Here is a 14,145-nt window from a genome sequence, read left to right on the forward strand (position 1 = left end):
TAGAATTAACAACAACAACAATAATAATATGGTAATGGTAGTCTAAGTATCTAGTCATTATTGTTTATGTTTAATTTAATTAAATTAAAAAAGTACCTAAACTAACTTAGTTAAATATAATTAATCTTTCATTTTTTTTTTTTTAAAAAAAAAAGGAACAATTTATAAAATACAAACAAAGGTAACATAGCATGCCATTTACAATAGAATATAAGATTAGGCGAATTAGCTATATAGCATAAAAATAAATGTTTTACATGCCTTCTCATATTGAAAGCTGTTAGTGTGAATAAATCTTTACAAATTATACATTACATAATTTACGAAGACTTTTAAACAAACAGCAATAATACTTTCTTTCTTTTATCTTTTTAAAATTAAAACCAGACAATTAAATCAATAGTAAAACTTAGTCATAAAGGTAACAGGTAACTACCATGCAAATGAACAATATTAGTAAAACAATATTTGGATATATAAATTAAAAAGTTATATTATTATTATTATACAAAACAATTAATCAGACAAGAACAATCAAAGAAAAATATTAAAACAACAGCCATGTTTATAATGCATTTTAAAGAGTATAAGAAACCAAACACAAATACATTTAAGAGGTTCAAACAGTAAAAAAAAAAAATAATTAAAGCATATATATGTCTTCTTTAAATAATTTACTAAACCTTTGAATAAGAATACAAATTTTGTTTTACTAATCAGTATTATGTAGTACATATTTAGAAATCAAATGTGCAATAGATTTTAGAGAACCAGTATTAGTTATTATATTAATAATTACTGTTAAATTATTTATTTAAGTTTTAGATGGGCATTTCAAAATTAACACCCAAGTGTTGTTCACGAGCTAGATTCACGATTTCAGATAATTTCACTGCTAAACGCGCAGCTTCGTCTAGATTGTCTACTGGTAAAATTTTCATACCAGAGTTTGCAATACGAAGTTTTGCTTCATCAACATTTGTACCCTAAATGTAAAATAAAATGGTAAATATCTTTTATTCTAGTAGAAACAGTAACAGTAACTTTACTATAAATTATAATTTATGAGTATACAACAATAATATACCTGTAGACGACAAATTATTGGTACATTTAGATTCAACTCTTGAGCAGCTGCAATTATTCCTTCAGCAATGATGTCACATCTCATTATTCCACCAAAAATATTCACCATAATAGCACACACCTATAATTAATCCAAATTTAATTTTTAAATTTCGGCTACTAACTTATAAAGTAATATTATTTTTAATATAATATTATAATAAAAGGTAAAATTTAATTATTTATTTTTTATATTTTTATTTTATAGAAAAACGTTTTATTTATAATTGTTAGTGAAACAAGTGCATACTTTAGGGTCTGATGTGATAATTTTAAAAGCTTCTTTCACTTGAGAAGCAGTAGCACCACCTCCAACATCTAAGAAATTAGCTGGGTGTCCACCGTGCAAGTTTATTATATCCATAGTAGCCATAGCCAAACCAGCACCATTTACCAAACAACCAATAGTACCTGACAAAATTAAAAACGAAAATTGAACAACTAATTTTGATGTATAATTTTAATTAATTACCATCAAGTGCAATATAGTTTAAATTAAATTTAGAAGCTTCAACTTCTTTTTCGTCTTCTTGAGTCCAATCACGCAAATCAAACAATTCTTTTTGTCTAAACTCAGCGTTATCATCAAATCGGAATTTGGCATCCAAACAATAATCTTTAAAAAAATTAATATTACATAATATGTTTGTAACATTTAAAAAAAAAATAAACAGCTTAAGTAATTAGATATAAAAATATTATACTCACATCCTCCAGTAGAAATACTTTCAGCATAAGGATTAACTTCAATTAATAGAGCATCTTTGGTAAGAAATAAGTCATATAACTTCAAAATAACATCGGCGGTTTCATCTTTCTTTTTAGTTAATCCAACTTTGGTGATTACATCTAAAGCCAGTTCTCTAGATATACCTAATAACAATAAATATAATGTTCACCAAAGAAGCTAACCAAAAACTTTTTTAAAGATTTATAGAGCTAAAAATAATATTTATATTAATATACAACAAAAGTAAATAAATATAGGCTACTATGCCTAATTTTAATATTACCAAACATTAAAATTATAATATGATAATGAAACTAAGATACTTGTTCATTTTACTTAGAATTAAGTTAGATCACTCATTAAAACTATAAATTAACTTAAAAATACAAAACCTCCTAGTAAATAAATTATATTTTTTAATTTAACTTATATTCAATTGAATTCTAACATAAAAACATTTATTTTAAGAGGACATCATACTCCCGCGTATTGTAACATCTTACAAAAGTAAAACAGCAAATTTGTGTTTGAAAGAATCATTTTATGCCATTAGCTTTGATATTAGAGTTAATTTATCAATTATAAATCTTAAAGGTAATATTATCTAGGAAATGGCAAATACTTTTATTTTAATTTTAAAGTGAGTTACGAACATTTTAAAGTTTTTAATATTTTACATAACTATCTCTCTTAAAAATTAAAATATCAATAAAAACCAATGAGAAGCGCTAGATAATAGTATAACCTATAAATTTGACAATTGGTAATTGATTCTAACATTAATACTAACAGCATAATATTGATTCTGCTGAATGGAAAATTTGCTGTTGTATGTTTGTAAGACGAAGACAATTTATGCAGGTGTTTAGTCCTTTTAAATAAAATAATCTATCCTGCTTGAAACTTAAGAAAACGCTATATCTGTATGTGTAAGACAGAGACAACACATGTTGGTATAACGTATAACATCCTCTTAAATAAAAATATTATATTATAAAAACATTGATACATAAACAAAATTATTATCTTCATTCTACATTATTAATTGACCTTAAAGGTTAAATTTAAATACTTAAACAATCATCTTAAAATAGATAATTTGAATAATTAATGTTGTTGTTAAATTACTTCTATAATATTGTTAATTTATTAAAATGTTATTAAAGAGATAATATTTAATGACTCATTTGAAAATACCTAAGTACAAAAAATAATAACAAATTAATTTTTATAAAAGCAATTAATAAAACATAATATTAACTGATGGATTTAATAATAAATGATTACCTTTTGTGATATCAATAGGCATATATAAAATTGCTTCAGGATTGTCTTCAGCAACTTTTTCTATATTCACACCACCCTGAGATGACGCTATTAAAACTGGACCCTATATAAACATTTAATATTTATTTTTTACATAGTTAATACTTCTTATTATCTGACATAATTATTCTGATTTATTCACTTACACCAAAAGCTCTTTCCATCATAACAGCAAAATAAAATTCTTTTCTAGCATATACACGTTCAGCAACCATAACTGCATTACAAATACGGCCTTTCTCTCCAGTTTGTTTTGTGATCAAAAAATCTCCTAACATCTGATCTGATACATATTCAGCTTCTTCTGCACTGAATTCATAAATATTGTATTGTATATACACATAACAATAATATTATTGTTAGATATAATTTTAACTAACGTGTCAACCATTTTAACTCCGCCTTTGAATCCTTTTTTGAAATGACCTAATCCACGACCACCAGCCAACACCTGAGCTTTAACTGCAATATCTGTGAGTCCCAGTCCTCGCACTAATTCAGCTGCTTCCTTTCCAGTTTTGGCTACTCCAAACTTAGGGACAGGTATGCCAGCACCTTTCAATAGCGAATAGCTGACATGTTCATGTACATTGAGATTTCGACGCTGCTGACTGTTACTCCATAAAGGACATGCAGGCAAAGACGCGGCAAACAGCTATTAAAACATATTAATGGTCAAACAGATATGGGTATTACTAATATTATATAGAGCGTTTTAAAGTTCGTAAAGTGACATTTAGGCCAAACTTAATGGATTTTTTTTAAACGCCCATTGAAAATTGTGCTTTAAGATTGACACTGTAATTCAAACTATCATTGATGCACTTACCTTGGGACTCTTTTTACCCAACGTTTCCAGCATGTACGAACTTTTGGTGACTAAGTTGGTCATGGTGACTTTTGAATTGGGGAGAACAACAATGATGGACGACCGTAAAAAGTTGACAAAATTCCTTGCCCTTCACTCTTCGGTAGGTGAATGATTTTTTTTTCTCATCGATTGGCCCCCAAACACCACTCGTGATAAGAACTAGACAGTGAGACCAGTAAGTACTTGTAATCCAATAAATATAAAAAAAAAACAAATGTTGAATACCACTGTAGTCGTAGGCGGGAATTTTTAAAGATTGAATCATTGAATTGAATTGTGACAGTTTGTAAAATTAGTTTGTACTATTATGGAATTATGGTCAGTACTATTTTATATCTAATATTTAATTATAAATTATAAAAAATGAAACAAATACATCAAACAACTATTTCGTTAAACAGTGTCAATTGTTAATGGTATTTTACAAATTTCAATAGATTTTTATATTTTATTGTAAAATTGTTTAGAAAGTTGTAATTATAATAGTTTGGACTTAAAAAATACCTTATACAAAATATATAGTTTAATATTTAAAAAGTGATGATCGTATACAAAGGGTTTTAAAAAATGTTTAAAACTGTTAAGTCCGGATCATATAACCTCTTAGTAAAATTATATATTTGTCTATAAGACTATTAAATATCACCAATTGGCATGTGCAGTTAAACCGAATTGGTACCTACCTACATATTCTTAGCTTCCAATATCTGGTTTGACTAACACTTTCATCCATAAACGTATTATATTTCTGGAATGAAAAATTTTAATAATTTTATCATTCAATAAAAACATGTAAGAAATACGGCCATACGAGGTTGTACCTAAGTAGAAAAACATTATTTTATTCATACAAAATAAAAATAAAACTGATAAAGTAATAAGTAATAGGTATCATATTAGGTATACTTTGTGAATTGTGTAATGTTAACTAAGACAATACTGCAGCCTTCTGAATCTGAATGTAGGTTTAAATAATATATATATAGGTAAATGCACAATTAGGTAAAGTATATATAGGTAGTACTGGTGTCTGATAGTAAGTACCTACCAAATGTATAATATTTTACCAAATTAGTTGAAACTTCCGGATAATCTTTTCATGATCTAATTATTAGTATTTTAGGAATGAAATTATGTATTGCTTCTGCAGTAAATACGAAATATTTATCATACAAATGAATTTAACAATTCTTCAAAAATAAGGGTAACTTTTTAGTCTAGTTTTGATGACGGGAATAAAATAAAACAAATTACCTGTCGTAACCGTAAGTTTGAATACTAAAACTAATTAAAAATTATTTCTATATTAGGGAATTAAATATATTATTATTTAAAAAAAAAATTAAATACCTCCCTGTTATTTATAATAACTAATACGATATTATACAGTTGCTTGATGTCATATTCATTTAATTTCTATAATTTTTTGTTTTATAACGATTTGTAGATGATTATGATTCGGGACATTTTTACTGATCATTATATTAATATTATTATGTTATGAACGATATTAATGACAAAAGTTAATTTTGTTTAAATAAATAGAACGTAGCAAAATAATTATTTAATTTTTCATATACAGGAATAAATGATTTGGTGAATTATTAAGCAGTTAACAATTTATAAAATTATATATTTGTGTGGGTCTTAGAGTTAATTATGACAAATACAACATTATGTTAACAATAAATTAATAAAGTAAATGTGTAAAAAAAGCAAAAATCTGCTCAAATAGATTTATAAATATATCTTATGACTTATAGTTGACAAAAACACAAAATAGGGAATTCATTTTAGTCACGACCTCTCAGTAAATGAGATATTATATTTTATACTGCGAAATATTGTAAAAATATTAAAAATAATTTGGTAGCAATGTTGAATTAAGTGTACTGTTATAGAATAAATAACTGTAGTGTTAATCGCGGACTAATCTTATATAGTCCATGCCCGTGTTATTAATAGCACTACGTCTACGTGTAACTATTATTCTTAGATTATAATTTATAATATATGATAGCCGCACGAATTAAAAGAACTATGGCTCGTCAAGCCAATTTGTTTTGAAAATGATATATTAGTTTTCATTTTTTTTTTTTATTTGGTGTTATTCGTAAAATTGTATTGATTTAGTCATATATTAATATTACCTAATAGAAAAACCGATCGATAAATAATTTGACACTTACAGTTGATCAATTCCGATATAAATATAATGCCATCGAAATCAACGGGTTTTTCCAATTACATAAGTATATATTATATATTGAATTTCATCAAAAAGGTTGGCCTGCCGTAAAAAAAGGTCAGAGGCGTATATCTGATATAAATACAGTGCATTATACAAGATTAAATAATTCATGCCATACTTGTTTTATAAAAAATGCTTTTAATATCTCCACCCGTAAATAAATTTATAAAAAACGAGTTGTTGAACAGAACTAATAAAGCAAATCCAATATATACCTAACGGCAAGAGACTGATACTCACTAAGTTTAAATTTTATAACTACATACCTATTTGAAATTGGCATTTTAATTGATATTAAGACTAGTCAGTAACCAACTTTAAAATAGCTTACAATCGAATTATGTTAACTTAGGTTTTCAACATTATATAATCTTTTCCAATTAATGTAGGACAAGTAGTCACATAACATAATATTAAGGTGATTGTAGCTCAGTTTAAGTGTTTATATTTCACCGGTTAAAACTATATATGTATTTATAAATGTACTTCTTTTGGAAAGCTAATATATCTAATTTCGTATAATTTTATGCAATTTGTAATTTAATATAAGATTTAAATATTATATTACATCATTACTCGCAATTATAACTACGAAAACTATTATTTGTTTCCATCAAAATATAAAAAAAACAAATGTATAACAAAAACAAATGTCACAGACAATACCTAAACTAAAACAGCCATACATATTATATTATTTTTTTGAAACTGAAATAGGTTAAGATACTTTAAAATTAGAAGAATAATTTTTTTTTTATAATCTGTATATTACTTTTTATAGAAAACATGTAACATGGTACCTAAAGCCAAAACTGATAACAGCAAAAATTATTTTATTTTTAATTGAGACAAAATCACCAACAGTTTCTTAATAAAAAAATGTCAGATAAAAAAAAAGGAATAAATAAATGGATTCTACAATAAGTATTTATTCTATTTATATATCTGTGAAATATACAAAATAGGAAAAACCAAAAAAAAAAAAAAAAACAGTATTCCAACCTAGGCGTTTAATACGTCTACAATATGAGGCAGTTTCATAAACACCTAAGTGCTGTCTTAAAGTTATTATCTATTTCATTACAGGTAAATTCCCTATCAAAGTGTATTTCACAGACAACAGTCTTTCGCAATTCTTTCGGTCGTGCCAATTTTGAACAGAATTAAAAAAATTCTTTGTTGGTTTTATGTAATGGGATGTTTTATTTTTGCTTAATGAATGACGAAAGACATCGTGAGACGACTTAGAAAGCGAATAACAATAAGAAAGCCATCATGAGACAGAAGAGACCCATGGCTTCAGACAGAGCAAATCCCAAAATAGCATAAGAGAAAAGTTGTTGTTTGAGTGATGGGTTACGTGCGTAACCAATGATTAAGGATCCAAAAACTGTTCCAATTCCAGCTCCTGAAAACATAAAAATAAACAAAAATTTAAAAACTTTAAAATTATAAATAATAATAATGATATAATATTAAAATAAAACTACATTTTTTTTTAAAAAGATAATAACCAATTCTGCGCATTCCTTCTAGACACCCTACCATAATGAAACTAATTTTAATGGCTGGAATGTTGAGCAGGGTCACGCAAAATAAAAGAATATATTAATATCTTCATTAAATCTTTTCTTCCTATGCTCACCGCGGAATAAGAACGTACCATGTCGCACAGGCGGTGGACAGATTTTCCACCGCAGCCTTGTTATAATTAGGCTGTAAATATCTATTCTTTTTTTTTTTTTTTTTTTTTGTTAGCCAATTAGCGACGATCTGTGCGCAGTGAACCTGTTTTGGTTCAACAGCCCAGGTACATTCTTAATCTGCGACGAGTATAACTTCAATTTAAATTAATATTCATGTTCATAAGACATTAATAATCTAACTTTAACTATAGTATATCTAAATAAAGAAAATTTTTTTAGTAATATAGTAAAATTATGAACCAATATTACAGATAATATGATTGCAGCAATTAAGTGTATAATTGTTTACAAAATTTAAAAATACTTATAGAACTTGAAAATATTCACAGCAATATTACCTATTAACATTTTACAAGTTATATAATACTCGAAATCAAATTTACATCAAATACACTTAAATATTTAATATAAATTAGGATGGAAACAAGAAAAATAAAGTAAAAAATATAACTTAAGGTGGCTTAATACAACAGACATGTATCAATCAGTGTTAAATAAAACAGAATAGATACTGAATTTAGAAATAAAAAAGATTGTTTGATTATTGAAGAACAATTAATACTGACAAAACAATTGAAGTTCTAGTAATTTCTTGAAAAAAATAACACTACTTTATATAAAAAAAATTATTGAAAAACTTACATATTTTTAATACCATGCTTCAATCCCTTGTACCAATAAAACAATCACAAATCCAAAACTCAAGATCATGCAAAAGCTTAAAAATGAAATAGCAAAAGCTTAAAATCAATCTAGTAACAGGAAACTTCTTAGTAATAAAAAAAAGTAAACAATAAATTTAATTAATAAAATTAGTGTTTACCCTTATGTATAAATTATAAACAATTACAATTGACAAATAAGATGAAGACTATTTTATTATGACAAAATAGTATATGAAATATAATAAAACCAAAATATTTACTTTACAGTAAATATTCAATGAAACTTTTTAATGGCTTTAAACAATGGAAATATTTAATATTCAAATAAATTTGTAGCGCATACTTATTCTTTTACTATCACATAAAAAAAAACTGGTTTCATCTTAAAACTAAATAATACTTTATATTAAATTAATTTTAACATACATTTTCAATAGAAAATCTATGGTTAATTGATGAAAAAATAAAACTCCTGAAAAATTAAACCATATTTCCATTAAACACCAAATAACAATAAAAAAGTAACCATGATACACATAAGGCCCATTGCTTCGGCCAGGGCAAATCCTAAAATTGCATATGAAAAAAGCTGCTGTTTTAATGACGGGTTACGTGCATAGGCTAACATTAAGCAACCAAAAACCACTCCGATTCCAGTACCTGCGAGGATGAAAAAGCAACAAATGTTAGGATAAAAAATAAAATAAAAAATGGAAAAGATGGTTGCACTAATTATGTAATTGGATAGTAGGACAATTAATAAAATATAGAAATTAAATTTAAAGCAATAGATAATAAAACATTACATTTGTGAAAATCAGTAACTAGTTTATATTTTTATTAAGCTATATAAATAATAAAATAAATTAAGTATCAAAAAAAGCTCATACTTAGACAAAAGCGCAAACACCAATTTCAAGCAGTACACATTTGCATATTGAAAAAATAAATTATAGTTCATAATATAAAAATACCTGATCCAGCAATTCCTACTGTGGCTGCACCAGCACCAATGAATTTTGCAGCAGAGTCAATATCTCTTGACACAGCTGATGTTTGGAATCCTCTGACAGCATTTACCTGATTAATAAATTAAATATTTTATTTGGTATAAAAGTTTAATGTTTAATTTAATGTTATCTTACCAAGCTTCCGTTGGAAATAATGGCACTGGGAGTTTGTTGGTTTTGGGTGCTGGGTCCATTTGAGACAATGCTGCTAATTGGCCTGACAATAGATGCCCTGGAGTTGGAGAGGATCTAAAAATGAAAAATTAAATCAATTACTTAGAGATTAGTTAATGAACTATCAATGTTTAATAGACTTATTTTAGTTTTAACCCTAAATTACACGCATTAAAAATATTCACGAGATGCACACTGCACAAAATTAAAATATGATAAATTGAAATAATCATTATTTTATTGCTCTTATATAAATAAAAATTGTCAAATGCTTTTATTGATACTTGATATAAACAAATTAAACTTTCATATAAATATTATAACACAGTTATATCACAGTATACCACGCAGGCTTTTAGACAGTTTTTTCAATAGATTATGAACTTTAAACCTTTCTATAGTACAGGAATCAAATTGTATAAAATTGGGAGTTGTATCTTATTTTAGTTTATCACCTAATTAGAAGGTACCTAGGTAAGGTTAAATTAATATTTCGTATTTTAGAAGCAATGAACATAATTCTAAAAGCCTAGTCTTTTTGACCATGAAGTGTGTAATCTAAGGTTAATACCTTACTATGCTACTTCAGATTTATTAAAAGTAATTTAGAAATTAACTACCTACAATGGATTTTTTAAACCTAACCTGGTAATTCAAAATCATCAACATTTAGGTATAATTATTAAATCTTCATAAAATAACTATAAATTTTCTTCTCATTTTATTTAAATTATTTACATTTGTGTCATTATAATCAACTTTATTTTCAAGTGGATCTCTCTTAGTTCATTAACTTATTATATCTAGCAGTTATGATGGCTAACTATTTAATAACATTGGTAAAAATACAAATTATTTACAGATATATAATCATACATGACCTCTACATTGTAAAGCGAAAATCAAGCATAAAAATAAGAATTAACTAGCGAAAAACGTAAATAATATTGAGAACTAAAATTCCTGAAATAATGTAAGTATTGAAAAAAATGTTAAGACTATTGGTATGAAAAATATACAGTTATATGCAGTAATTTAATTTAGGTTAAAATATATATATTAATATAAAAGTTAAATGAACTAATGTAATATAAGTATATTATCTTATATTAAAGTATCAACTAAAAATATTTTATAGACTAGTTTAAAAAATTGTTAGGAAGGCTATCGCCCTTGCAATCACCTTCACCCAATTACAGCTCTTTAACCTCAAACCAACCCTTTTTTTCATTAAGATAAAACATAGGATTTTTCTAAGATACCATAGTCACTCAATCAATCATTACTGTTAATCTTAACTCATTATACTTACGGCGGAGCGGACAGCGGGTGCGACGGCTTTGGCTAAGGAATACATTTTTGTATGTTGTAGATTTTTGTGGGCTGTGTTAAAACTGAAAAATAAAAACACGGATACATACAAGATTAATGAAAATGACCAATTAACCTCGTGCTACGACAGATTTAACCTTTGGCAAGGGCAAATTTGGAAAATAAGGGACCCGAGTAAAACGGCACAAGGTGAGATGGTGCCTCGAGAAAACCTATGATTTAGGTACTAGGGGTGAAAATGAAAATTCGTAATGGATGAATCAGAGATCGAAAAAATGATTAAGTTCGGTTTGCGCCGTCTTGAGGCGTGACCCGACAGAAAAAAATGGCGGACGGCACGGATGGATCGTCGTCTTATCCGTTGACGATCGTCAATGGTAGACGCGTCAACCACAACGAGTCGGTTCAGTTGAGCCATCGGTGCATTTTTTAAAGATGTAAATTGAGCAAAGATGAATTTAATGTTTTACTTACCGAATGCGGTGCCGTACAGACCGGGATGGATATGAGTATGTGAGACGAGTGGCGGCGAGAAAGAATGACAGACAAACGAGACGGATGGAAACGACGTCACAGATACTATGCGAGTATGCGACCGGGTCGTGCGGCATTGCGGCGGCCCGGAATAGAGCACCATGGTCGACCAATCCGAAGCGAGGACACCAGTGAGTACGGCAACGTCGGCGATACGATGGACGAAGCCCGACGACCGATCGAACAGCTGACTACAGTGGTTACAAAAACATGCAAATTCTAATGACAGGCCGGCCGGTGAGCTTTTGAGAGCCATGGCACACGTCCCGCCATTTTTCAAAACATAGCTCCTCTGGCTGTATACAAGTTTATACTAATTGTATTTTAGTATTTAGTTTGGTTTTGTTCGTTAACCATCAACTGTATAATTTGTTATTTGTTAATTATTAACGTAGTCAACATTTGATAACTGGGATATACTTTTAAACTAAGATAAATAACTATCATGTATCGCGGTTACAAGTTACAATATATATTTCTGAAAGGTGGTCGCTTTTAAATTTATGTTCTTCTTGAAATGAAATACAATATTATATTGATATTTTAATTTAAAATAAAAATTATTTATTTACATTAAATAGATTTTAAATATTTATTTAAATTATATTTTATAAAAATTAATTAATATCATCTACACTATACAGGCTGATTCGCCAAGTTTTTTTTCCCTTATTTTAAAAATTCTTGAATTTTTTTGTATTACTTAAGTCTTAAGTAGTGTTATGTGGAGATATATAAGCTTCAGTTTTTTTTCGAATGAGAACCACTTTTTCTAATATAAATTATTTAGCAGATATTTTTTCTGAATGTTTTCTACGCATCTATACTATAAGTTATTTAACTTTGTGTTCTAAGAATAATAGAAGTTTAAAAGATGACTATGGTAATTTAAAAAATGTAATCATTTACATTAATCTTCCAAATTTATAATTTATAAAAATAATACAGACATCTAGTTATAATAAATATTAAAACCATTTAAATTACATCTATTTTATACTTATAGACATTTTTAATGATTATTATGTTATAATTATGTTTAATATATAAAGATTTTAATAGCTGAAAAACTATACTCGTTCGAATTTTGAATCATCCAGATTCCAGATCAAAACATCACATTTTTTTTTTTTTTTTAATTCTTTCAATAATTTATTATAAAAAGTATGTATAATAATCACTATGCTATACAATAGAGCGGTCTAAGTTTGCATATATTTACTAAAAATTAAAATTACAACTTATTTGCGCATATTTTTACAACTCGTTTGCATACAGATTATTTCTTGTACAACTGCTCGTTTGGGCACAGAGTATATGTATACTCATTACACAATATATATTCTTAATATTCAAATGCTTATCATCTATAAAATGCTTCATCTTCGTTTGTAGTACTTAATTGTTCATCATTTCATTTAGTTTTCTAACAGGGGTGAGTAGTATAAGTTCAAGTTTTAATTTAAGACGCAAAAACATAACCAGAGAAGCCTATACTTCATCAAGTGGAGCAATTTATATCATACCTATTAATTGTATATTTTATTTCTATTTTTTCTAGTGGTAACTAATATACAGCAAACTAAAAAATATTAAAGCCATACATACGTTATAACAAAAAAAAAAAAAATATATAAAAATTGTATTGAGGAGAAATATTTTTGGGTAAATAAAATATTCAATGTTGTATTAACTTCAAATGCTCATAAAAATTCATGTGATTTTAAAAATCTTGGATATAAAAAGACATTTTTTTGTAATTTCTAAATCAATATTTTTAAATTAGGCTTAACTTTTTTTAAAATTCCAGAATTGAAGTTACTTTGTATTAAAGTTTTGCATCTTAGGCATAAATAATAACAATGTTATTTTTATTATGTATTTTAAGTATATAAAATAATTTGCAAATTTTCTCAATTTTAAACATTTATAAAAAAAATCTTCGGATCATGTTTTTTTGATATTTATTAATTGATAAATGGATAGCTTTAGAGGAACCGTGTATTAACTTTACAATTATTTTAACTAAGTTTACTGTGTTAAATTGACTTTAAAGTTAAAACTGTACCTATTTAACAGCTCAAAAACAGCCAAAATACTAAATATTTAAAATGTTATCTATTTATTTATAAAATACTAGTAAACATATTTGGAGAAAATTAAAGTACAGAATATGATTATTTGTTTTTAAGTTACATCAAAAAAACAAAGTATAAAAATAAATAAATACCTACACATCATTGTAGCATCAAATATCAATATATTCATCGCCACGCGCAGAATCTATAGGGATGAGGGTACTTATTTGAAAAACAGAAATTTGTAGGTATCACAACAGGACACTCTATAAGTAGTGTAAAATTTTAAAACATTTCATATTCTTATGAATTGGCAAATATATAAAGTATATTTAAAATTCCA

The 14,145-nt window shown here is 26.6% G+C and overlaps 2 protein-coding genes across 2 annotated transcripts; both read right to left on the bottom strand.

Annotated features, from left to right (window-relative positions):
* Positions 1–643: 643 nt before the first annotated feature.
* Positions 644–4,332, bottom strand: LOC113558987 (succinate--CoA ligase [ADP-forming] subunit beta, mitochondrial). Its single transcript, XM_026964584.1, is given in 10 exon segments — positions 644–986; positions 1,088–1,207; positions 1,376–1,536; positions 1,598–1,741; positions 1,834–1,998; positions 3,143–3,245; positions 3,328–3,490; positions 3,562–3,836; positions 4,011–4,113; positions 4,115–4,332. Coding segments are annotated over 10 exon segments (1,602 nt in total). The 5' UTR covers positions 4,318–4,332; the 3' UTR covers positions 644–821.
* Positions 4,333–7,212: 2,880 nt separating this feature from the next.
* LOC113558048 (ATP synthase lipid-binding protein, mitochondrial-like) lies at positions 7,213–11,816 on the bottom strand. Its single transcript, XM_026963573.1, has 5 exons — positions 11,665–11,816; positions 11,171–11,252; positions 9,820–9,933; positions 9,649–9,754; positions 7,213–7,711 (listed from the first exon to the last, which is right to left on the bottom strand). The coding sequence occupies exons 1-5, from the start codon at positions 11,799–11,801 to the stop codon at positions 7,548–7,550; spliced, it is 603 nt and encodes a 200-aa protein (XP_026819374.1). The 5' UTR covers positions 11,802–11,816; the 3' UTR covers positions 7,213–7,547.
* Positions 11,817–14,145: the final 2,329 nt, after the last annotated feature.

The sequence above is a fragment of the Rhopalosiphum maidis genome, chromosome 4, assembly GCF_003676215.2.
Source record: "Rhopalosiphum maidis isolate BTI-1 chromosome 4, ASM367621v3, whole genome shotgun sequence".
Taxonomy (NCBI): domain Eukaryota; kingdom Metazoa; phylum Arthropoda; class Insecta; order Hemiptera; family Aphididae; genus Rhopalosiphum; species Rhopalosiphum maidis.

What these genes read in the sequence shown, in the direction of transcription:
- LOC113558048 (XM_026963573.1), bottom strand. Translation starts at nt 11,801, where the DNA reads ATGCCGCACGACCCGGTCGCATACTCGCATAGTATCTGTGACGTCGTT. An exon ending in TCTGTACGGCACCGCATTCG is followed by an intron (nt 11,253 to 11,664) that starts GTAAGTAAAACA and finishes TTTATTTTTCAG; the next exon opens with TTTTAACACAGCCCACAAAA. An exon ending in CACCCGCTGTCCGCTCCGCC is followed by an intron (nt 9,934 to 11,170) that starts GTAAGTATAATG and finishes TTTCATTTTTAG; the next exon opens with ATCCTCTCCAACTCCAGGGC.